Source organism: Salvelinus namaycush, chromosome 27 (assembly GCF_016432855.1).
Source record: "Salvelinus namaycush isolate Seneca chromosome 27, SaNama_1.0, whole genome shotgun sequence".
NCBI lineage: Eukaryota > Metazoa > Chordata > Actinopteri > Salmoniformes > Salmonidae > Salvelinus > Salvelinus namaycush.
Window position 1 is genome coordinate 34,840,504 of NC_052333.1, and position 27,043 is coordinate 34,867,546.

Below are 27,043 nucleotides of genomic sequence, written 5' to 3' on the forward strand. Positions count from 1 at the left end.
TTAAACAACAGTGAGAAGACTAGTTAGCTAGCTACCATTATCTGACAAGACACTATAGTGGCCTGGAAATACGACGACACAGTAATTAGACAACTTTGCCATCATTATCATGCCATTGTGACATCATTCAAATACTCCTACTACAATGTTAAAACATTCTACATTGTGACATTATTTCATTGATATCATGAAACAACTTCATGTATGTATTTTCTGATGTTTGATCAGAGATCTTTTACGAGAATATCTCTTCCCACATTGATCACAGCTATGATATTTCTCTCCTGTGTGGGTACGCTGGTGTGATATCAGGTTGTTTGGCTGAGCAAAACTCTTCCCACATTGATTACAGCTATGAGGTTTCTCTCCAGTGTGTGTTCTCTGGTGTATAGTCAGATTGCTAGATGTAGCAAAACTCTTCCCACATTGAGCACAGCTATAAGGTTTCTCTCCTGTGTGTGTTCTCTGGTGGTATATCAGGCCGCCTGACTGAGTAAATCTCTTCCCACATTGATCACAGCTATGAGGTTTTTCTCCAGTGTGTGTTCTCTGGTGTATAGTCAGATGACTTGACTGAATAAAACTCTTCCCGCATTGAGCACAGCTATAAGGTTTCTCTCCTGTGTGTGTTCTCTGGTGTGATATCAGGCAGCTTGACTGAGCAAAACTCTTCCCACATTGAGTACAGCCATGAGGTTTCTCTCCTGTGTGTATTCTCTGGTGTACAGTCAAATAGCAAGATGTAACAAAACTCTTCCCACATTGATCACAGCTATAAGGTTTTTCTCCTGTGTGTGTTCTATGGTGCACTTTCAGGCCGCTTGACGGAGTAAAACTCTTCCCACATTGATCAAAGCTATGAGATTTCTCTCCAGTGTGAATTATCTGGTGTGATTGTAATGTATATGATTTTGAAAAGATCTTCCCACAGTCAGAGCAGCAGTGAGATTTCTTCCCTGTTGGTCTCTGCTGGTGTTTCTTGAGGTGTTCTAATCTGGAGAGACTCTGTTCTGCCTCGTCAGCATCATGAGGTTGTTGAGGCTCCCCAGCGGATCCATGATAGTCCCGTCTCTCTCCTGTGTGAATGGAAAAGTCAGACAGATTTAAAGGCCCACAACAGTAGAAATCCACTGAAAAAGGTGATGCCAACATCGTAGCCATGATGTTGTACAACAATTGAAGTCTTTAATGAATGTTAATATTATTTGACAATTGTCTTAAGACAGTCAAGTGAGCAACAATAGTCATATTGTCTTGTTTTCACATTAGTAGTAGCATCGATGATTGTCGGCTAGAAATAAGTTATTCATGTTGTTGAAACTCTAAGCAGTGTGCCAGACGACTTTTGGTCTCCAATATAGGCCCCTTTCTGTGTTTGCTAAAATTGCGGCACGAGGGCGATGCACATGCAATTTGGTTGTAGAAACTCCTCCCTGCTAATGAGGAAACTGATAGTTTTGGATGTAGTACATCTGGTTGTAGCAAAAATGGTGAGCAAAGATTTTAGTTTTTCACAATGTATTCTGAATGTGAATATGGGAAAACTCAGGGGAGTAACCTCCATTTCCAGGTTGCTTATGAGTGCATTTCACACTACTTTAGATTATAATTGTAAGGCTCGTTTGAATGTCCTGCTTAATATAATGTTTGTGTCATCATCGCAAATCAACCGCTTTGTACTTAAAAAACACTTCAACCAGTAAAATGCTCTTTGGCTAGCTTTTCCATCAGCCTGACAATGAGGGTTTGTACACTGTTTGCCAAATTGGCCCATAACTTCACCTAACATCAAAAATATACCTATTTAATGAACGAAGAAGCACTTTGGTTGTTGTTGCATGACATACATAGTGTACTCTACGACCATAACAGCAACAGAGATCTACTGTAGGACCCATAACTTTACCTAACAATAACATAGACCTACTGTAGGACCCATAACTTCACCTAACAATAACGTAGACCTACTGTAGGACCCATAACTTCACCTAACAATAACATAGACCTACTGTAGGACCCATAACTTCACCTAACAATAACGTAGACCTACTGTAGGACCCATAACGTCACCTAACAACAAATATAGGAAAATAGCTCTGTGTGTTGTACAATAGCCTATCCATCAAGGAACATTTCTCTACACATTATGAGGTAAGTATCTCTGTGTCCAAACAGACTAACGAGACCCTACTGTAAATCAAGCAGACAATAACACATTATAAACATACATTTGTTAGTGATGTTGGATCCAACGTGGAGCACGGCATAACTGCCACTTTTATATGTTTACATACCCTACATTACTCATCTCATATGTATATACTGTACTCTATACCATCTACTGCATCTTGCCTATGCCGTTCTGTACCATCACTCATTCATATATTTTTATGTACATATTCTTCATCCCTTTACACTTGTGTGTATAAGGTAGTTGGTGTGAAATTGTTAGGTTAGATTACTCGTTGGTTATTACTGCATGGTCGGAACTAGAAGCACAAGCATTTCGCTACACTCGCATTAACATCTGCTAACCATGTGTATGTGACAAATAACATTATATTTGATTTGATGATTTGAACTGTCTTTACCAGAGTAATGAATGAAGAAGCACTTGGGTTGTTGCATGTCGTGATGTTTGTCATGTGAGATTGTCATTCAGAAAATGATTTCCTGGATCAGCTGATTATCGTTGAACATGTGACTAACAAAACAGCTACAGTATTAAGAATTATGTGTAATTATTGAAGAACCACGTTAATGACAGTATCCATTTGGGTTTTGTCAATAAAGTTAAGGTGACTCTCGGTTAGAACCATTGGATTTTGCATACTCTGAAATGATTTAAGATTTCTGTGGCCATAAACTGTTTTCCCAGCGTAATATAAGGAAACTAAATGTTACGTAGGTAGAGTGCATTTCAGAGATCTGAATACAAAAAAACTGTACTAACAGGACAATAACCTAAACCACAAGGATAAATCTACACTGGAGGAGCTTACCAAGATGACATTGAATGTTCCTGAGTGGCCTAGTTACAGTTTGGACTTAAATCGTCTTGAAAGTCTATAGCAAAGCTTTAAAATGTCTTTCTAGCAATGATCAACAACCAACTTGACAGAACAGGAAGGATTTAAAAAATAATAATGAATATTCACATGAAGATCAGTCACCTATTGGATGACATCACGACTTCCGATCAAGCCAACTCCTTGAATGCCTTACTATGACATCACTCACTTCTTCTAGTTTGCAGTTCTCTAAAAAAAATATATATATTTTGCTCAAAACATTTATTTGTTTCCCTTTAGTGTGTTTATACTTTACAACAGGAAAAGTTTTTTTTTTTTAAATCACTGGAGGACGTCATGAACAATTCCTACATAATTTTCCCCCCACCTTTATTTAACCAGGTAGGCCAGTTGAGAACAAGTTCTCATTTACAACTGCGACCTGGCCAAGATAAAGCAAAGCAGTGCGACAAAAACAACAGAGTTACACGTGGGATAAACAAAAGTACAGTCAATAACACAATAGAAAAATCTATATACAGTGTGTGCAAATGGAGTACAGAGGTAAGGCAATAAATAGGCCATAGTAGCAAAGTAATTACAATTTAGCATTAACACTGGAGTGATAGATGTGCAGATGATGATGTGCAAGTAGAAATACTGGTGTGAGCAAAAAAAGTAAATAAAAACATGGGGATGAGGTAGGCAGTTGGATGTGCTATTTACAGATGGGCTGTGTACATCTGCAGCGATCGATAAGCTGCTCAGATAGCTGATTCTTAAAGTTAGTGAGGGAGATATAAGTCTCCAACTTCAGCGATTTTTGTAATTCGTTCCAGTCATTGGCAGCAGAGAACTGGAAGGAAAGGTGGCCAAAGTAGATGTTGGCTTTGGGGATGACCAGTGAGATATACTTCCTGGAGCGCGTGCTATGGGTGTTGCTATGGTGACCAGTGAGCTGAGTTAAGGCGGCTTAGCAAAGACTTATAGATGACCTGGAGCCAGTGGGTTTGGCGACAAATATGTAGCGAGGGCCAGCCGACGAGAGCAGTGGTATATGGGGCTTTGGTGACAAAACGGATGGCACTGTGATAGACTGCATCCAGTTTACTGAGTAGAGTGTTGGAGGCTATTTTGAAAATGACATCGCTGAAGTCAAGGATCGGTAGGATAGTCAGTTTTACGAGGGTATGTTTGGCAGCGTGAGTGAAGGAGGCTTTGCTGCGAAATAGGAAGCCGATTCTAGATTTAATTTTGGATTGTAAATGCTTAAGGAGAGTTTACAGTCTAGCCAGACACCTAGGTATTTATAGTTGTCCACATATTCTAAGTCAGAACCGTCCAGAGTAGTGATGCTGGACAGCGGGTACGGGCAGCGATCGGTTGAAGAGCATACATTAGTTTTACTAGCGTTTAAGAGCAGTTGGAGGCCACGGAAGGAGTGTTGTATGGCATTGAAGCTCGTTTGGAGGTTTGTTAACAGTGTCCAAAGAAGGGCCAGATATATACAGAATGGTGTCGTCTGCGTAGAGGCGGATCAAGGAATCACCCGCAGCAAGAGCAACATCGTTGGTATATACAGAGAAAAGAGTCGGCCCGAGAATTGAACCCTGTGGTACCCCCATAGAGACTGCCAGAGGTCAACAGGCCCTCTGATTTGACACACTGAACTCTATCTGAGAAGTAGTTGGTGAACCAGGCGAGTCAGTCATTTGAGAAACCAAGGCTGTTGAGTCTGCCGATAAGAATACGGTGATTGACAGTGTCGAAAGCCTTGGCCAGGTTGATGAAGACGGCTGCACAGTCCTGTCTTTTATCGATGGCGGTTATGATATTGTTTAGTACCTTGAGCGTGGCTGAGGTGCACCCGTGACCAGCTCGGAAACCGGATTGCACAGCGGAGAAGGTACGGCGGGATTCAAAATGGTCAGTGATCTGTTTGTTAACTTGGCTTTCGAATACTGGATGGATATAGGTCTGTAACCATTTGGGTCTAGAGTGTCCCCCCCTTTGAAGAGGGGGATGACCGCGGATGCTTTCCAATCTTTATGAATCTCAGACGATACGAAAGAGAGGTTGAACAGACTAGTAATAGGGGTTGCCACAATGGCGGCGGATATTTTTAGAAAGAGAGGGTCCAGATTGTTTAGCCCAGCTGATTTGTAAGGGTCCAGGTTTTGCAACTCTTTCAGAACATCAGCTATCTGGATTTGGGTGAAGGAGAAGCTGGGGAGGTTTGGGAAAGTAGCTGCGGGGGGTGGGGAGCTGTTGTCCGGGGTTGGGGTAGCCAGGAGGAAAGCATGGCCAGCCATAGAGAAATGCTTATTGAAATTCTCGATTATCGAGGATTTATCGGTAGTGACAGTGTTTCCTAGCCTCAGTGCAGTGGGTAGCTGGGATGAGGTGCTCTTATTCTCCATGGACTTTACAGTGTCCCAAAACTTTTGGGAGTTAGAGCTACAGGATGCAAATTTCTGTTTGAAAAAGCTAGCTTTTGCTTTCCTAACTGACTGTGTGAATTAGTTCCTGACTTCTATAAAAAGTTGCATATCGCAGGGACTATTCGATGCAGTGCAGTACGCAACAGGATGTTTTTGTGCTGGTCGAGTGCAGTCAGGTCTGGAGTGAACCAAGGGCTATATCTGTTCTTAGTTTTACATTTTTTGAAAGGGGCATGCTTATTTAAGGTGGTGAGGAAATTACTTTTAAAGAACAACCAGGCATCCCAGTTTAGGTCACCTAACAGAACGAACTCTGAAGATAGATGGGGGGCAATCAATTCACATATGGTGTCCAGGGCACAGCTGGGAGCTGAGGGGGGTCTGTAACAGGCGGCAACAGTGAGAGACTTATTTCTGGAGAGATTCATTTTTAAATTTAGAAGCTCGAACTGTTTGGGCTTAGACCTGGAAAGTAGGATAGAACTTTGCAGGCCATCTCTGCAGTAGATTGCAACTCCTCCCCCTTTGGCAGTTCTATCTTGATGGAAAATGTTGTAGTTGGGGATGGAAATTTCAGATTTTTTGGTGGCCTTCCAAAGCCAGGATTCAGACGCGGCAAGGACATCAAGGTGGGCGGAGTGTGCTAAAGCAGTGAGTAAAACAAACTTAGGGAGGAGGCTTCTGATAACATGCATGAAACCAAGGCTTTTACGGTTACAGAAGTCAACAAATGAGAGCGCCTGGGGACACACAGGGCCTGGGTTAACCTCTACATCACCCGAGGAACAGAGGAGTAGGATGAGGGTACGGCTAAAGGCTATCAGACCTGGTCGTCTAGTGGGTTGTGAACAGAGAATAAAAGGAGCAGATTTCTGGGCGTGGTAGGATAGATTCAAGGCATAATGTACAGACAGGGGTATGGTAGTGTGCGGGTACAGTGAAGGTAAACCTAGGCATTGATTGACGATAAGAGAGGTTGCATCTCTGGAGGCACCAGTTATGCTAGGTGAGGTGTCAGGGAAATTGCAAGATTATGTTATAATGCTTGTATTGCATTATAATGGTTGTTTTATTCGACAGAATAGAGTATTCTGTTAACTATTGTGTGTGTGTTCTACTGAGGATGGGCCTCTATGAGATAACACTGACAGATTTACGATGTCTTTGGGTGATAAAACCAAAAGAGCATTCCAGAGAACATGAGTTAATGGTTCTGTTCTATACCGTACCAGGAAGAGACGATTCCAGTTTGGAGTAGGAGGGCCAGACACTGGTCTATACAATGAATACTGTTGACACAGCAGATGCTGTCTACTATGTATTATAGATATCTTTCATACAAATCTTAACCTTGTGACCATTCTATGTATCTGTTGTTCGTCATGTAGGTTGAAAGGGGTGTATCTTGGCTATAAAAGATCTTTGTACTTTTGTTTTGCCACTCAACTGATCATTAGAAAATGGTGAATCGTTGATAAGTCATTGCTTTTGCAAAGCTCTTATTATTAAAGATTTAGTTTAAGTATAACTCTGACTTGTGTGAAGTTTGTCTCTCCTCATTTGATAGTAAAGAAATGAACCACCACAGAGGTCACCGCATGTGTGGGAGGTGGGACAAAAGAGCTCTCTGAGGCATGTTGAGTTGGACTAGGGGCTCCGCAGTCAAATAAAACAATGATAACTACCCTAAACAACAGTATACAAGGCATATTGATATTAGAGGGACATAAAGCGAGGCATAAAGCAATCACAGGTGTTGATTGGGAGAGCTAGCTAAGACAACAACGGGTAAGACAACAACAGTTAATCAGCTAAGACAACAACAACAGGTAAAATGGCGATGAATGGGCAGAGAGGGTCAGTTAACTCCAGAGGCATCAGCTATGTAGCCAAGTGATCATAGGGTCCAGTGAACAGCAATATATGAATCAGGGAAGCCATTAGGTAGTCATTACTACGCTAGCCGGGAGATGCGCCTGGCTCGAGGCTAACTGGTGCTAGCCTCGTCACCGACGTCTGGCAAAGGCCGGTTGAGGGCACATGGGACGGAATTGCGTCGACAGACCAGTCGTGATGGATCGGCGGGGCTCCGTGTCGACAAAGGGTCCAGGCCAATTGGCAAAAGAGGTATTGTAGCTGGAGTAATTTTGTTTGCTAGCCGGGAGATGCACCTGGCTCGAGGCTAACTGGTGTTAGCTTCGGGACAAGGGCGTTAGCCACTATAGCCAATCCGGTGCAAAGGTCCAGAGCTTACGGCAGGAATCCGGTGATGTAGTGGCTTCTAGTTGTCTTAGTGAAGAGTCTGGGAGGCATCAGCTGTGTAGCCGAGTGATCATAGGGTCCACTAAGCAGGCCGGGAGATGGGCCTGGCTCAAGGCTAGCTTCGGGGCTGGGCCACTCGGTAGCAGCTAGCTAGCTGCGATTATCCGGTGTAATGGTCCAGAGCTTACGGCAGGAATACAGTGATGTAGTGGAGAAAAACAGTCCGATATGCTCAGGGTTGATATTGCGCTGTGCAGACTGGCAGTTATTATCCAGGCTAAAAGCGGCTGGTGTCTGAGCTAAAAAGGTAAAGGCCGCTAGCAGTGGCTAACAATGACTAAATAGCTAGTAGATAATTAGCTGGTTAGCTCCTGATAGCTAGCTGCTGATGGAGGTTCTAGCTATAGGGTCTAAAAAATAGCAGATCGGTATCACATTGGGTGAGGCGGGTTGCTGGAAGGTATATTTAATTTAAAAATGGAAAAAGAGATTGAAATATATTGCAATATATACAAAAAAAGACAAAAAAACATAACATTTACAACAAACACGTCTTACTGCTACGCCATCTTGGATTACAAGATGACTCTCAGTTAAAAACCATTGGATTTAGCAAACTTTGAAATGATGTAGGATTTCTGTGAACATAAACTGTTTTCCCAGCGTAACATAAGGAGCCACTAAATGATACGTAGTTCGAGTGCATTTCAGAATACAAAAAAACTGTCCGACAGCAAGATCCCCTATTTAAGTTGAAGTTCATCATATGACAAGAGTAATGTTATGACTATAACTACTGTTCCCTGAAGGAAGGAAACTAGGTACAACATACTATTAAATTCACGCCTCGCTGGAAGCCCTGCCTTCTATAGGTGATGAGCGTGAGGCTCGGGTTAATTCCTTAAATTTAATACCGCTCTTCACCGACCCAGGAAGGGGTGGGGCCAAACAGGTGTTGTACCTCGTTTCCCTCCTTCAGGGAACACTAATTATAGTGTTAGATTCAAATTTTTCAGAGTAAATAACTCATGGACACTAGAGAAGCTTAACCAAGTTTAATTATTCCCAAAGGGTCGTTACAGCTGTAATTCAGACAAAAACATGTTCTCACCATCACAAGTATATATACCCCACTTTGGACACTCCTCCTTCTCTCCAATCCTTACATCTTCTGGTTCGACAGGAAGAGGGTAACAGGATACTAAACCCTTATTACTCCCTTCAGGGGATCTGACCTGACCTCAACCCCTCCTTCGCCTAATCCACAGATGTCCATCCGCTTCCCCTATAGCAATCCTGTGTTCTCCTCCCGTCCACCCAGCACATTCCACAGCCACTCTGTCTTTCTACAGATCTCACTCCTTTATATACTCTGCGTCTGATCTATCATGTCTTTAATATCTCAATGTTCAAAGTTTGGCCCGAATCAAACAATAGTCATAAAGTTACACACCCTTTCAGTCGGTCAACTTCGGTAAAACATACTATGGGGAATTACAATCATTACCGATGCCGACCCAAACGGATACTAAATGAAATGGCCCATGGCAGACCACCCAGACCTGACCCCGCAAGATGCGTCAGTTTTGTCAATTTATTCATTGTCTTTCGTTTGAAACACTCCTGCCAATGTTGAGAAAGGACGCACACCTGATTACGCATATAGAAGTAGGATTAGTCTACCTGGCCTGCGCGCAAATTTAGGCCTATTAATGTGCCCATTCGGGGATGTCTGATAGTATTTCTGATTGTCTTAACGCACCACCACTAATGAGTTGTGGAGCTTCTCAAATAAAATTTTTCTTCACCTCAAACAGCAAGTAAACAAAGTCTAATCAAAATCAATTGTGAATGACAATAGTTCCTCAAATTATTTTCGTAAAATATTTCTAGCTCTCGCCCTTTCGATAACCACTCAGCATAAAAGGGAAAAATGTAACGCTCTGATCCAGTGGAAATGTCATAAAATACCTGATTACTTCTTATTCTTTGCACAAATAGCCGACAGCTGTGTCTGTCCCAAACTCACTGGTGCGGGAAACTCTGAAAGCCCAGAATATTTTATACAATGTTGCAAGCTTGCTATCTCGAGTTTTGGGCCGAACCAGTTGATAGTTGATACAATGTTTCCAGTTCGTTGTAGACAGGCCATGTGCAGCCAATGTGATTTCTAGGATATTTTCTACCTGTAGGCTGCAATATTTTTTATTTGTTGGCTTTATGTAGGCTATTTTTACATAGTTGGCAATGGCAATAAAAGTTACTTTTAAATTTGTATAATTTTCATTTAGATTTAGATAGAATGTAGATGAATCTACATTCTATGATTTTGAGATACTATTTTGAATTAAATTAAACTGTTCCAGTAAAATGTGCAGATGAAAATCCTAACTGGCACGCAGATTGGTAGAAATGGTAAGATAACTTGGCACTCCAAATAGAAAAAGGTTGCCGACCGCTGGTGTAGCACATTACCGGAAACTTCAGGATCACAACGGCAGTATTTTTCTCCTTCTGGTTAGGTTATCTTGATCTCTGGCTCCCTCGAGTCATTTGCGTGTCTTAATTATTTAATCAAACACGTGCTTAAAGCATCAGACCAGTTCAGTACATATAGTTGATTTTATTAAAACACATGGGGTGTGTATATATATGGAAAAATACATACAACATTTCAACCAATCGATTGGTAGAATGAACAGACGACTCTTGGTTGACTAAGATTTATTTTAGATGGGGACAGCACTAGAACATGATTTTGGCACTGCATCTCAGTGCTTGAGGCGTCACTACAGACCCCCCGGTTCGAGTCCAGGCTGTGTTTACAACCGGCCGTGATTGTGAATTAAATAAAGGTTAAATAAAATAAAACATAGTTCATTCAGAAAGTTCAGACCCCTTCCCTTTTCCACATTTTGTTACATTACAGCTTTATTTTAAAATGGAAAAAAAAAAAAAAATAGAATCCTCATTAATCTACACACAATAATGAAAAAGTGAAAACAGGTAAAAAAACAGAAATACCTTATTTACATACGTATTCAGACCCTTTGCTATGAGACTCAAAATTGCTTTCAGGTGCATCCTGTTTCCATTAATCATCCTTGAGATGTATCTACAACTTGTTCGTAGTCCACCTGTGGTAAATTCAATTGATTGGATATGATTTGGAAGGCACACACCTGTCTATATAAGGTCCCACAGTTGACAGTGCATGTCAGAGCAAAAACCAAGCAATGAGGTCGAAGGAATTGTCCTTAGAGCTCCGAGACAGGATTGTGTCGAGGCACAGATCTGGGGAAGGGTACCAAAAAAAATTCTGCAGCATTGAAGGTCCCTAAGAACACAGTGGCCTCCATCATTCTTAAATTGAATACTCTTCCTAGAGCTGGTCACCCAGCCAAACTGAGCGATTGGGGGAGAAGGGCCTTGGTCAGGGAGGTGACCAAAAACCTGATGGTCACTCTGACAGATCTCCAAAGTTCCTTTGTGCGAACCTTCCAGAAGGACAAAGATCTCTGCAGCACTCCACCAATCAGACCTTTATGGTAGAGTGGCCAGACGGAAACCACTCCTGAGTAAAAGGCACATGACAGCTTGCTTGGAGTTTGACAAAAGGCACCTCAATGACTCTCAGACCATGAGAAACAAGATTCTCTGGTCTGATGAAACCTAGATTGAACTCTTTGGCCTGAATGCCAAGCGTAATGCCTGGAGGAAACTTGGCACCATCCCTACGGTGAAGCATGGTGGTGGCAGAATCATGCTGTGGGGATGTTTTTCAGCTGCAGGGACTGGGAGACTAGTCAGTATAGAGGGAAATATTAACGGAGCAAAGTGCAGAGAGATCCTTGATGAAAGACCTGCTCCAGAGCACTCAGGACCTCAGACTGGGGCAAAGGTTCACCGTCCAACAGGACAACGACCTTAAGCATACAGCCAAGACAACGCAGGAGTGGCTTCGGCAGAAGTCTCTGAATGTCCTTGAGTGACATAGCCAGAGCTCGGACTTGAGCCCGATCTAACATCTCTGGAGAGACCTGAAAATAGATGTGCAGTGATGTTCCCCATCCAACTTGACAGAGCTTGAGAGGATCTGCAGAGAAGGATGGGAGAAACTCCCCAAATGCAGGTGTGCCAAATAAATTAGCTAAATGAAAGAGGGGAAAAAATAATTTGATCAATTTTAGAATAAGGCTTTAACGTAACAAAATGTGGAAAAAGTCAAGGGGTCTGAATACTTTCCGAATGCACTGTATACAGCAACAGCTCCCCCATAAGCATTCCTGTATTTTCTGTAGATGTTATATCCCTGTATTGCTACTGCTGTATCAAAGGAATTATCTCAGTGAGTTTCAGAGAGGAACAGTACAGTGCATTCCAAATTCAATAGGCAGGCAAGTAAACAAAAACGTTTTCAAATAAAAACTATTCCAGAAAATGTCAAAGCGTATATAACGCCTGTCCAGGAGACTGTCGACCAATCGCGTTCACATTGTCATGCTGTGACACGCATTTCCTAAGCTAATTCTCACGAAATCCCTTTTTAAAGTCAGGGTATGAGTCGAGAAACATGCTTATTTTCCTTGAAAGTACGTAATGTCACGATTGCAAAGCTATACGATATTACAGAGAACAAGTTAATTATCTCACATCTCTGAAAATATTCATATTGTTGTGCTTCTTGTTCAGAGGGTAATTCATGCCAAGGTTATTTTCTTTAAGCTGTTAATACAAATTGAAAGGAGTTTCCAATATCCTAATTTCTTAAAGTATTTCTGGTGATAGCAAGTGATAGTGATACACAAGCTAGGTTTATTTGAAACATTGCCATCCCATGGCAGCATTTACCAGCCAACAGGTTCAGAAGCTTTAAAAACACATAAAAAATATTTAAAACCCAATTCTATTTTTGCCCAAAGTTAAGATATAAATTATTCAAACTGAACATAATATTATTATTTAATATAATATTATTTTAGGCTATTTTAGTTTGAGTCAAAGATAGTTTTGGAATAGTTTTCCTTTTTCAAACAGGTTTGTTATTTTATTTCAGTTTACTAAATAGTTTTCCCCTAATTACTTTTTCTACAATAAGCATGGAGGTTTCCCCTATCTACCAGTCATAGGTACCAGTCATAGGCAACAAAGCGCCTGGTAAACTTAGCTGGGAACGGGACAGACGGAACCCTTCTGTGGTAACAGACAGGGGCGATTTGTAATCAAATCTAATTCCCAGGAATGGGGTTCATATGAACCACAGAGACTGTGTGTGGGATAATAACATGGCCGTGTCCAACCCTGCTTGTTCCCTCGACTCCGCTACCAACCACCAATCTCCAACAGGGCCCTTAACCTGTATCACTAGACACCTCATAGTGAGCTACAGGTAGGAATCAGAAATGAATCCCAATAATGAGACACCTCTGGGGAGGGGTATCAGCAACACGAAAAAAAAATATATATATATAGTGTTTTATGACAAACCGTTTTTTACAAATAAGTCAAGACACCAACTTAGACTTTACCGTGAAATGCTTTACTTACAAGCCTTTAACCAACAGTGCAGTTCAAGAAGAAGAAAACGTTAACCAAGTAGATTAAAATAAAAAGTAACACAATGAAAATAACGAGGCTATATACAGGGGGCACCGGTACCGAGTCAGTGTGCGAGGGTACAGGCTAGTTGAGGTAATCTGTACATGAAGGTGGGGGTGTAGTGACTATGCATAGGTAACAAACAACCAGCGAGTATTAGCAGTGCACAAAAGGGAGGGGGGGGGGGGGGGTCAATGTAAATTGTCCGGTGGCGATTTTATGAATTGTTCAGCAGTCTTATGACTTGGGGGTAGAAGCTGTTGAGGAGGCTTTTGGTCCTAGACTTGGCGCTCCGGTACCGCTTGCCATGCGGTAGCAGAGAAAACAGTCTATGACTTGGGTGACTGGAGTCTCTGACAATTTTGTGGGCTTTCCTCTGACACCGCCTATTATATAGGTCTTGGATGGCAGGAAGCTTGGCCACAGTGATGTACTGGGCCGTTCGCACTACCCTCTGTAGCGCCTTACGGTCAGATGCCGAGCAGTTGCCATACCAGGCGGTGATGCAACCGGTCAGGATGCTCTTGATGGTGCAGCTGTATTACCTTTTGAGGATCTGGGGACCCATGCCAAATCTTTTCAGTCTCCTGAGGGGGAAGAGGTTTTGTTGTGCCCTCTTCACGACTGTCTTGGTATATACCCACGTGGGTGATTGAAAGATGAACTGAGGTCCACACTCCAGTCCAGTTGATGGTGGTAATGCACCTTAAAGTTGGTTGCTAACCGCCATATAAAGTCCAAAGAAGAAAAAGAAGCCTGAAGGAAGGAGAAATTACGAGAAACTAATTCTGTTTACCGTTTGGGGCGTCACGACTGGTTACCTATTTTGATGTGATATGAAAGTATTGTGTGAAATTATTTTGATGTGATATGAAAGTATTATGTGAAATTATTTTGATGTGATATGAAAGTATTATGTGAAATTATTTTGATGTGATATTTAAGTATTGTGTGAACTTATGTTGATATGATATGAAACTACAGCGATTTATGTTTCTAGAAACGTATCACAATTGAGAATCGGTTGACATTTAGGTGGATTATTTGACTATTTTACCTGCCAAAGCCAGTCTACCTCTGAAAATAACATACAGTCCTTGGCCCTTGAGGAGTAACGGAGGCAGCAATCAGCAGTAGAAACAATAACAAAGCGTACTCCCTGCCCGTTTCGGTAAAAAGCTGAGGGATGTGGCTGGAGAAATGTAACCATCCATGATATCAACATTATAGTTTTAACCATGTTTTGAGGATATACGGTGTTTGTTTATATTTACTGACAAACACTGGAGTAAAAAAAGCTTATATTTGGGCTTCTGATGGGGTATGACAGTTGAACTAAGCTCATGATGCATTTATAAGTGAATTCTTCGAGAAACAGATGGGTACATATTAATGTATAAGTCCCAAAATGGATGTAAACTGCTGATTGCCCCTTTAAGACTACATATTGGGCTAATCTAATAGGAGATAGAGGACTACAGTATTTCAGTCATTGTCATTGGATGCATTTGACCAATTGTTAACGTTGTGTCCACTCTTGATGTTCTACACGTTACAGTGTAGCTTCAGCCATTCCTACAGAACAACATTAGTGTAGAACCCCTTTACTGCATATTGGTTCAACGACTGCAGAGACGGTACTTACTGGTGTTAAACAGAGCTCCAACCTCCTCTTCTTCCTCCAATGTGACAGTAATCTCCCCCTCCTCCTCTTTCACTCCAAAAACTGCATCCTCCTCTTTCTCTTTCTCCTCTTCTTTTACTGTAACATCCTCCTCTTTCACTCTGAACGCATCTTCCTCTTCTTTCACTGAAACGTCTTTCTCTTCTTCTTTCACGGTAACAGCCTCACCCTCTATTTGTTTTTGTATTGTAACATCTTTCTCTTCCTCCTCCTCTTTCACGAGATATTCTTTCTCTGTCCAGCAGACCGCCTCTTCTTTAGCAGGAGGGGAGTAGCTTAGTGAACTCATGGTCGGGGATGTTAGCTAGCTAGCATTAGCGACTAGCCTAGTTCTAAGCTAATTTAGCAAACCAGCTAGCTGACAAACAACGTAAATATAAAATTGAATGGGCCAACAAGTACATACGACAGAAGTGTGTAACAGCGACTAATATACGCCAAAACAGTGTAAAGAGCGTGAATGTTGTAGCTATATTTGCTAGAGAGCTACCGAGGTGTCTGACTAGCTGTTATTGTTGAAAGAGCGTCCCGTCCACTAGATTATACGTCACACTGGCAGCATCGATTGAACCTTAAAGACGCACATCTGCTGAAAGGAGTGGGCAACGCAGATGAGGAAGCAAAATTGTATTTTTCATTTATTTCATAAAAGTTGAATATTATATTAAGTCGTTCAAAGAGAAGCATGTGTTGATTGATTCGTGTTTAATGAGTGAGAATTTAAAACAAACTTTACACCCACTACATATTTGCATTGAACTATACTTCTGACATGGATCATTTTGACCCCAGAGGCATATCTTTTATCATAGCCAAAATGTGGTTTATTCTATTCTTCCAATTTTTCATGACTTTGTCAATCAACTTGTTCTTAATAAATCGAAATCAGGGTTTAGTGTTTTTGTATCAAAATGGACTTTTAACAAATTGAAATCCTTTCGAGTCAGTTTGACTCCAGCCAAAAGCACCTTTGATAAATAGAACGTTTATTTCAAATCGAATCACATTTTATTGGTCACATACATGTTTAGCAGATGTTATTGCGGGTGTAGCAAAATGCTTGTGTTTCTAGCTCCGACAGTGCACTAATATCTAACAAGTGATATCTAACAATTTCACAACATATACCCAATACACACAAGTCTAAGTATTTGAATCTAGGTTTCTCTGTAGACATGATCCATCCCAGAGGGTTGAGGGGCATCTGTATCAGTGGTTTTGACCAGATAGACACCTGCAGACACACAGCATAGTGCCTCCCATGTACTCTGCTAAGATTGGACTTTTCTATACCACATGTCACATGCCTGTACATTAATCATCTGCCTTCTGTCTGTACTGGGTCTGAAGTTCAAATGTATGCAGATGATACAGTGATATATGTGCATGCAAAGAGCAAACAACAAGCTACACAAGAACTCACTACTGTAATGGGCCAGGTTACAAAGTGGCTCAGTGACTCGTGTTTGCATCTCAATGTGAAAAAAACTGTTTGCATGTTCTTCACAAAGAGGGCAACAGATGCTACTGAGCCAGATGTCTATGTGTCAGGGGAGAAGCTCCAGGTGGTATCTGATTTTAAGTACTTTGGCATCATACTTGATTCCAACCTCTTTTTTAAAGCATGTGAAATAGGTCATTCAAATAACCAAATTCAACATGGCTAATCTCCGATTTATACGAAATTGTTTGACTACAGAGGTAGCAAAACTGTACTTCAAATCTATGAAACTCCCCCACTTAACATACTGCTTGACTAGTTGGGCCCAGGCTTGCTGTACAACATTAAAACCTATTTAGTCTGTCTACAAACAGGCTCTCAAAGTGCTTGATAGGCAGCCCAATAGCCATCATCACTGTTACATCCTCAGAAAGCATGAGCTCCTGAGTTGAAAAAATCTTTTGCAATACACCGACGCATGTCTTGTATTCAAGATCCTAAATGGACTGGCTCCCCCTCCACTCAGTATTTTTGTTAAACAGAAAACCCAAACATATGGCAGCAGATCCACAAGGTCTGCCATGAGAGGTGACTGTATAGTTCCCTTAAGGAAAAGCACCTTTAGTAAATCCGCTTTCTCTGTGAGAGCATCCTGGAATACACTGCCATCAGACACACATAACTGCACCACATATCACACTTTCACAAAATGCATGAAGACATGGCTAAAGGCCAATCAGATTTGTGAACATAATCCCTAGCTGTGTATTGCCGCTTTCCATGTTGTCTGTAGCTTGTGAGGTGTGGAAACACTTTGTTGCTTTTATGAATTTTGTCTTGCTGCTTTTTGTTCTATGTTGCTGTCTTGCTTGTCCTATGTTGCTCTACGTGTGCTCACTGCTCAATGATTGTCTATATTGTAATTGTTTTTAACTCTTCTTGTGTAACTCTTCTACTTGGCTGGTTATTACTATTTGTAATGATTTGTCTGCTGGGCTATGTTCTCAAATAATCGTAAGGTATGCTTTTGCCGTAAAGCATTTTTTTTTTTTTTTTTTTTTTTTTTTTTTTTTTTTAAATCTGACACCGTGGTTGGATTCACAAGAACTAAATATGTTTATTTCTGTGTTGCAGGGGCAGTCAAGAAATGGAACAGCAAGGCCACAGAACATGACACAAGCAGAGCTGTGGGAGCCCACCTCAAGCCCCTGGTAGAGCCGGGGGTGGTGTTTACCACGCCTTCAGCAGGCTGGAAAAGTGATAGTTTATCATACTAAGATTGACCAAGAAATGTGTTGCTTTTGCACATATTTGTTCATTGTTTTTGCAAGAGTCTTGTTTGGTCAGTCATTGGGTTCATTTGTTTTACAATATGTTCAAATCAAATCAAGCTATATTTATACAGCACATTTCAGACATGGATGCAACGCAATGGCTTCACAGGAAAAAAACAATGAAAATAAACAGAAATATTTAGTACACAACAAACATAAGAGGATAAAAAACAGAAGACTAACAATTGAAAGACTAATGAGCATTGTAAGGAAATGACATTGATTAAAATATTAACAATTGGATGCAACATCCAACCCAAAATATAAGCTTGTTTTACACCATTGTTTGTTGTTACGTTCCCCAGCAAGAAAACATAAATGGAAAAACCAAAGCCTGTAACACCTTCCCCCTTAACTTCTCTGGGGTAGAGGGCAGCATTCGGAATTTTGGATGAAAAGCATGCCCAAAATAAACTGCCTGCTTCTCGGGCCCAGAAGATATGATATGCATATAACTGGTAGATATGGATAGAGAACACTCGAAAGTTTCCAAAACTGTTAAAATAGTGTCTGTGAGTATAACAGAACTGATTTGGTAGGCGAAAACCTGAGAAAAATCCAGTCAGGAAGTTTTTTTTGTTTTGTTTTTGTAGTTTTCTATTCAATGCCATTACAGTATCCATTGACTTAGGACTCAAATTGCAGTTCCTATGCCTTCCACTAGATGTTAACAGTCGTTAGAAATTGTTTCAGGCTTGTATTCTGAAAAATGAGGAAGTAAGAGCAGTCTGAATGAGTGGACCCTAAAGTGTCACAGAGCTTTTTCATGCGCGCGACCGAGAGAGTGCCTTTCTTGTTTACCATTTATATTGACGAAGTTATTGTCCGGTTGAAATATTATCGATTATTTAGGCTAAACACAACCCGAGGATTGAATATAAACATCGTTTGACATGTTTCTATGAACTTTACGGATACAATTTGGATTTTTTTGTCTGCCTGTTTTGACTGCGTTTGAGCCTGTGGATTACTGAAGAAAACGCGCGAACAAAACGGAGGTTTTTGGATATAAAGAGACTTTATCGAACAAAAGGAAAATTTATTGAGTAAATGAATGTCTGCTGAGTGCAACCATATAAAGATCATCAAAGGTAAGGGATTAATTTTATCTCTATTTCTGACTTGTGTAACTCTTCTACTTGGCTGGTTACTGTTTGTAATGATTTGTCTGCTGGGCTATGTTCTCAAATAATCGTAAGGTATGCTTTCGCCGTAAAGCATTTATTTATTTATTAAATCTGACACCGTGGTTGGATTCACAAGAAGTTAATCTTTAAACCTATGTAAAATATGTTTTGTTTTCTGAATTTTTATAATGAGTATTTCTGTATTTGAATTTGGCGCCCAGCAGTTTCATTGGCTGTTGAAGAGGTGGGATGCTAAAGTCTCATGTATCCAAGAGAGGTTAATAAGTGGACAACATCCAGTGAAATTGGAGGGTGCGCAATTCAAATCTATAATCGTAATATTAAACATTTATGAACATACAAGTATCTTGTATCGTTTAAAATCTTAAATGATTGGTAATCTAACTGCATTGTCCAATTTACAATAGGCTTTACAGCGAAACCATGCGATTGTTTGAGGACGGTGCCCCACAACATTTTTTTCAACCGGCACAGGCTTCATAAAAATCACAAATAGCGATTAAATAAATCACTTACTTTTGAAAATCTTCTTCTGTTTGCAATCCCAAGGGTCCCAGCTACAACATGAATGGTCATTTTGTTAGATAAAATCCTTATATCCCAAAAAGTCAGTTCAGTTGGCGCCATCGATTTCAGTAATCCACTCGTTGAACGTGCAGACAAAGGAGTCCAAAAAGCTACCGCTAAACTCTGTTCAAACAAGTCAAACTACGTTTCTATTTAATCCTCAGGTATCCTAAAATGTAAATACACTATAATATTTCATACGGAAAGAAGTATGTTCAGTGTAAAAGTAGTAAGCGCGCGTCCTCTTCATCGCGCGCTAACAGACTGATATTGTATCGGGACTCTTTGTACAAAAACTTCAAATTCTTCCTCGTTTTTTGAAGAAACAAGCCTGAAACAATGAACAAAAACTGTTGACATCTAGTGGAAGCCATAGGAATTGCAATCTGGGAGCTGGAATTACATAGCACCCATAGCTTTCCATTATAAGAGCCTAGGAGCTCCAAAACAATTCCGGTTGGTTTTTCTTTGGATTTTCGCCTGCCATATCAATTGTGTTATAGTCTCATACATTATTTTGTGCCCAAAGTAAACTGCCTGTAGCTCAGGCCCTGAAGCCAGGATATGCATATAATTGGTACCATTGGAAAGAAAACACTTTGAAGTTTGTAGAAATGTTAAAATAATGTAACACAACAGATATGGTAGGAGAAAATCCAAAGAAAAACCAACCTGAGACCATCCTCTTAGAATTGCAAGAGAAAGGTCATATTGAAAATTAGCTCCCTGTATGCAATTCCTATGGCTCCCACAGCGTGTCAGCAGTCTATGTTCAAGGTTTCAGGCTTTTAACTTAAAAAACGAATAAGAAATATCAGTTTTAGTCGAAGGACAGTCTTGGAAATTCGTGTTTGCGCGCGCCATAAAGACATTACGCACCTGCTAAAATTGGTTTTCTATTGAACATACTTCTTTCCAAAATAAATATTATAGTTTGATTACATTTTAGGGTATCTGAGGAGTAAACAGAAACGTATTTTGACTTGTTGAAACAAAGTTTAGGGGTAGATTTTCGGATTCCTTTCTCTGCATGTTGGATGAGTGGATAACTCAAATCGATGCGGCCAACTAAACAGAGTTTTTGGGATATAAAGAAGCATTTTATCTAACAAAACGACACTACATGTTATAGTTGGGACCCTTTGGATGACAGATCAGAGGAAGATTTTCAAAAAGTTCATATTTAATCGTTAGATGTGAAGTTACAAAACCTGTGCCGGTAGAATTTTTTTATGTGGGGCGCCATCCTCAAACAATCGCATGGCATGTTTGCTGTAATAGCTACTGTAAATCAGACAGTGCAGTTAGATTAACAAAAATGTAAGCTTTCAGTCGATATAAGACACTTGTATGTTCATAAATGATTAAAATCCATAATATTTCTGATTATTTATTCCAACAGGAAGTTGTCCCGCTAGCGGATTCGTTATTACCATGACTACCAGAACTCATATCCCTAAAACTGATTATAGACTCAATGTATTATACTGCGTCCATGTGTATAGGCTGCAAGTACGTTGAAATTAAATAGCCTTTTCAACTTTCACTTTCAACTAAAACCTATATTGTAGGTCGGGCATAGTCTTATTTTCAACAAAATTTTGCTAAGTGGGATATCCCCAATGTCACAGTTTAAACGTGTCCAAATCAATAGTCCAAATGCAAAAACAGTTTGGGATAAATTGAAAACCTAAACATAAAATGTACTATATACCCAAACATCTGCCACAATAATCATATTACTTGCAATTTTTTTTTTAAAGCACCTTATAAATTGCACAAGCACCAAAAATGCTGTTGTTTTGACAAGTAGCAATAAATCACTGATATCGATTAGGGGATTAAATCCGGTTGAAACTAACAACTAAAAAAACACATGGAAATGGGAGATATCTTTTACCTCACTGGTTAGAGGACAACCTGCAGAAGACAGTCAGCTACATTTGGAGTGATGCATTTAAATTTAGGGGTCGCTAAACAAAGGAACACAACACTTATTTGTCATCACTCTTTGATATCATGTTGTGTGAGAGTGGGGAGATGTGGTTTCACGTCCTGTTAAAACTAACAGCTCAAAAACCACACGGAATCTGGGGATAATGTGTACATCACTGGTTAAAGGACAACTTGTAGAAAACAACTAGCTACATTTTGAAGTGTTGCATTTTGATTCAAGTGGGTCACAGCTCTTTTTGTGTTAGTCACTTTTTGTTAAATCACATAAATAGTACTCTTCCATTTCAGAGCCTGGATTTTCCCCCGAGGCTAATATCCATATCACGCTGAAATCAAAAGAACAGGGGACAAACGGTCCTACATTGTGACATCATTATAATACTCCTACTACAATGTTAAAACATTCTACACTGTGACATTAATTCATTAATATCATGAAACAACTCCTTCATGTATGTATTTTCTGATGTTTGATCAGAGATCTTTTATCAGAGTATCTCTTGTCACATTGATCACAGCTGTAAGGTTTCTCTCCTGTGTGTGTTCTCTGGTGTACAATAAGACTGCTAGATGAAGTTAAACTCTTCCCACATTGATCACAGCTATAAGGTTTCTCTCCTGTGTGTGTTCTCTGGTGTGATACCAGGTTGCTTAAGTGAGTAAAACTCTTCCCACATTGATTACAGCTATAAGATTTCTCTCCTGTGTGTGTTCTCTGGTGTGATAGAAGGTTGCATAAGTGACTACAACTCTTCCCACATTGATCACAGCTGTAAGGTTTCTCCCCTGTGTGTGTTCTCTGGTGTGATATCAGGCTGGTTGAATGAGTAAAACTCTTCTCACATTGAGTACAGCTATAAGGTTTCTCTCCAGTGTGTATTCTCTGGTGTGATATCAGGCTGGTTGACTGAGTAAAACTCTTCCCACATTGACCACAGATATAAGGTTTCTCTCCTGTGTGGATTCTCTGATGAATTTTAATGCCTGCTGAGGAGGTGAATCTCTTCCCACAGTCAGAGCAGCAATGAGATTTCTTCCCTGTGGGTCTCCGCTGGTGTTTCTTGAGGTGTTTTGATCTGGGGAGACTCGTCTCTGCCTCATCAGCATCATGATGTTGTTGAGGCTCCCCACGGTAGTCACTTCTCTCTCCTGTGTGAACAACAAAGTCAGACAGATGGTTCAAGGCCCACAATAGCAGAAATCCACTGTAAAAGTTGATGCCAACAGCGAAGCCATGATGTTGTACAACAATTGACGTCTGTAATGAATGTTAAAATTATTTGACAATTGTCTTAAGACAGTCAAGTGAGCAACAATAGTCAAATTTAGTCTTGTTTTCACATTAGTAGTAACATTGATGATTGTAGGCTATAATTAAGTTATTAAAGTTGTTGAAATCCTAAGCAGTGTGCCATACGACTTTTGGTCTCCAATATAGGCCCCTTTCTGTGTTTACTAAAATTAGCGCACGAGGGCGATGCACACTCAATTTGGTTGCAGAAGCTCCTCCATGCTAATGAGGAAACAACTAGTTATACCAATACCATAGACCTACTGTAGGACCCATTACTTCACCTAACAACATAGACCAACTGTAGGACCCATAACTTCACCTAACAACAACATAGACCTATTGTAGGACCCATAACTTCACCTAACAACAACAACATAGACCTACTGTAGGACCCATAACTTCACCTAACAACAATATAGACCTAGGACTATAAATGATTTAATATTTCAGGTGAAACATGGAAACTAAAATGTCTTTGTCATGACATTTCATAACCTGATCACCAGATAATGTTGTCAATAATCCCACTAGGCTACTCTTTAATGTGTTGTCATTCTAAATGTCCTGAATAAAGGAACAGTTTTCTACACTAGAGGTCGACCGATTATGATTTTTCAACGCCGATACTGATTATTGGAGGACCAAAAAAAGCCGATACCGATTGAATCGGACGATTTGTGTATATATATATATATATATATATTTGTAATATTGACAATTACAACAATACTGAATGAAAAATGAACACTTATTTGAACTTAATATAATACATCAATAAAATCTATTTATTCTCAAATAAATAAACATGTTCAATTTGGTTTAAATAATGCAAAAATAAAGTGTTGGAGAAGAAAGTAAAAGTGCAATATTTGCCATGTAAAAAAGCTAAAGTTTAAGTTCCTTGCTCAGAACATATGAAAGCTGGTGGTTCCTTTTAACATGAGTCTTCGATATTCCCAGTTAAGAAGTTTTAGGTTGTAGTTATTAAAGGACTATTTCTCTCTATACCATTTGTATTTCATATACCTTTGACTATTGGATGTTCTAATAGGTACTTTAGTATTTCCAGCCTAATCTCAGGAGTTGATAGGGTTGAAGTCATAAACAGCGCAATGCTTGAAGCATTGCGAAGAGCTGCTGGCAAACGCAGTAAAGTGCTGTTTGAATGAATGCTTACGAGCATGCTGCTGCCTACCACCGCTCAGTCAGACCGCTCTATCAATAATTATAATAACACACAGAAATACGAGCCTTAGGTCATTAATATGGTCAAATCCGGAAACGAGCGTTAGGTCATTAATATGGTCAAATCCGGAAACGATCATTTAGAAAACAAAACGTTTATTCTTTCAGTGAAATACGGAACCGTTCCGTATTTTATCTAACGGATGGCATCCATAAGCCTAAATATTGCTGTTACATTGCACAACCTTCCATATTATGTAATAATTCTGGCAAATTAGTTCACAACGAGCCAGGCGGCCCAAACTGTTGCATATACCCTGACTTTGAGTGCAATGAACGCAAGAGAAGTGACACAATTTCCCTAGTTTAATATTGCCTTCTAACATGAATTTCTTTTAACTAAATATGCAGGTTTAAAAATATGTACTTCTGTGTATTGATTTTAAGAAAGTCATTGATGTTTATGGTTAGGTACATTTGTGCAACGATTGTGCTTTTTTCGCAAATGCGCTTTTGTTAAATCATCCCCCGTTTGGCGAAGTTGGCTGTCTTTGTTAAAAAGAAATGGTCTTCACACAGTTCGCAATGAGTCAGGCGGTCCAAACTGCTGCATATACCCTGACTCTGTTGCACAGAACGCAAGAGAAGTGACACAATTTTCCCTAGTTAAAAGAAATTCATGTTAGCAGGCAATATTAACTAAATATGCAGGTTTAAAAATATATACTTGTGTATTGATTTTAACTTCTTGTGGATAGGGGGCAGCATTTTTACGTTTGGATGAAAAGCGTGCCCAGAGTAAACTGCCTCCTACTCAGTCCCAGATGCTAATATATGCATATTATTATTAGTATTGGATAGAAAACACTGAAGTTTCTAAAACTGTTTGAATCATGTCTGTGACTATAATATAACTTATTTGGGAGGCAAAACCCCGAGGACAAACCATTCAGATTTATGCTTGGACAAAACTTACTTTTAACTTTTGAGATATTTTGTAGTCATGTTGTGCAAGTTGGAACCGGTGTTTTTCTGGATCAAACGCGCCAAATAAATGGACATTTTGGATATATATCGACGGAATTAATCGAACAAAAGGACCATTTGTGATGTTTATGGGACATATTGGAGTGCCAACAGAAGAAGCTCGTCAAAGGTAAGGCATGAATTATATCTTTATTTCTGCGTTTTGTGTCGCGCCGGGGGGTTGAAATATGATGGTCTGTGATTGATTGGTATATTGAATGTGTGATTTCATGAAAGTTAAATTTTTATAGTAATTTATTTGAATTTGGCGCTCTGCATTTTCACTGGATGTTGGCCAGGTGGGACGCTACCGTCCCACATATCCCAGAGAGGTTAAGAAAGGCGTTGATGTTTATGGTTAGGTACACATTGGTGCAACGACTGTGCTTTTTTCGCGAATGCGATTGTTAAATCACCCGTTTGGCGAAGTAGGCTGTGATTCAATGATAAATTAACAGGCACCGCATCAATTATATGTAACGCAGGACAAGCTAGATAAACTAGTAATATCATCAACCATGTGTAGTTAACTAGTGATTATGTTAAGATTGATTGTTTTTTATAAGATACGTTTAATGCTAGCTAGCACCTTACCTTGGTTCCTTGCTGCACTCGCAAAACAGGTAGTCAGTCTGCCACACAGTCTCCTCGTGGAGTGCAATGTAATGCGCCATGATCGGTGTCGAAAAATGCAGATTACCGATTGTTATGAAAACTTGAAATCGGCCATTCCGATTAATCGGTCGACCTCTACTCTACACATTATGAGCTAAGTATCACTGTGTGCAAACAGACTAACGAGACCCTACTGTAAATCAAGCAGACAATAACATTATAAACATCAATTTGTTAGGGATGTTGGATCCAACATGGAGCACGGCATACCTGTCTTTACCAGAGTAATGAATGAAGAAGCACTTTGGTTGTTCTTGCATGTCGTGATGTTTGTCATGTGACTGTCATTCAGAAAATGATTTCCGGGATCAGCTGATGATAGTTGAACATGTGACTGTAACTAAACAGCTACAGTATTAAGTATTATGTGTAATTATAGAAGAACCACATTAATGACAGTATCCATTTGGGTGTTGTGAATCAACTTAAGGGGACTCTCGGATTTAGCAAACTCTGAAATGATTTAGGATTTCTGTGCCCATAAACTGTTTTCCCAGCGTAACATAAGAAGACACGAAATGTTACGTAGTTAGAGTGCATTTCAGAGATCTGAATACAAAAAAAACTGACTGACAGCAAGATCCAGTATTTAAGTTGAAGTTCATTATATGACAAGCTTAACGTTATAACTATAACTACTGTTCCCTGAAGTAGGGAAACTAGGTACAACATACTATTCAATCGGTGCATCGCTGGAAGCCCCGCATTCCACAGGTGATGAGCGTAAGGATCAATTTATTCCTTCAATTTAATACCGCTCTTCACGGACCCAGGAAGGGGTTTGGCCAAACTGGTGTTTTACCTTGTTTCCCTCCTTCAGGGAACACTAATTATAGTCATACAATTACACTCCCTTTCAGTCGGTCAACTTCGGTACAACATACTATGGGGAAATACAATCATTCCCCATGCCGACCCAAACGGATACTAAATGAAACGTCCCATGGCAGACCACCCAGACCTGACCCTACAAGAGATTTGTCAATTTATTCATTGTCTTTTGTTTGAAACACTCCTGTCAATGTTGAGTAAGGACACACACCTGATTACACATATAGAAGTAGGAATAATCTACCTGGCCTGCACACAAATACAGGCCTATAAAATGTGCCCATTTGAGGATGTCTGATAGTATTTCTGATTGTCTTAACGCTCCACCACTAATGAGTTGTGGAGCTTCTCAAAGTAATTTTTTCTTCACCTCAAACAACAAGAACACAAAGGCTTATTAAAATAAATTGCAATAGTTCCTCAAAGTATTTTCGTAAAATATTTTCAGCTCTCGCACTTTCGATAACCACTCAGAATAAAAGGGAAAAATGTAATGCGCTGCTCCAGTGGAAATGTCATAAAATACCTGATAACTTCTTATCCCTTTCACAAATATCCGACAGCTGTGTCTGTCCCGAACTCACTGGGGA

At 40.0% G+C, this 27,043-nt stretch overlaps 1 protein-coding gene across 1 annotated transcript; it reads right to left on the minus strand.

The window, feature by feature from the left end:
* Positions 1-210: 210 nt before the first annotated feature.
* On the minus strand, positions 211-22,451 carry LOC120022381 (zinc finger protein 271-like; the record flags this gene model as incomplete). The annotated part of the gene is made up of 3 exons (XM_038966271.1): positions 211-1,076; positions 21,311-21,350; positions 21,969-22,451. Coding segments are annotated over 3 exons (1,389 nt in total), but the record flags the coding sequence as incomplete, so codon positions are not given.
* Positions 22,452-27,043: the final 4,592 nt, after the last annotated feature.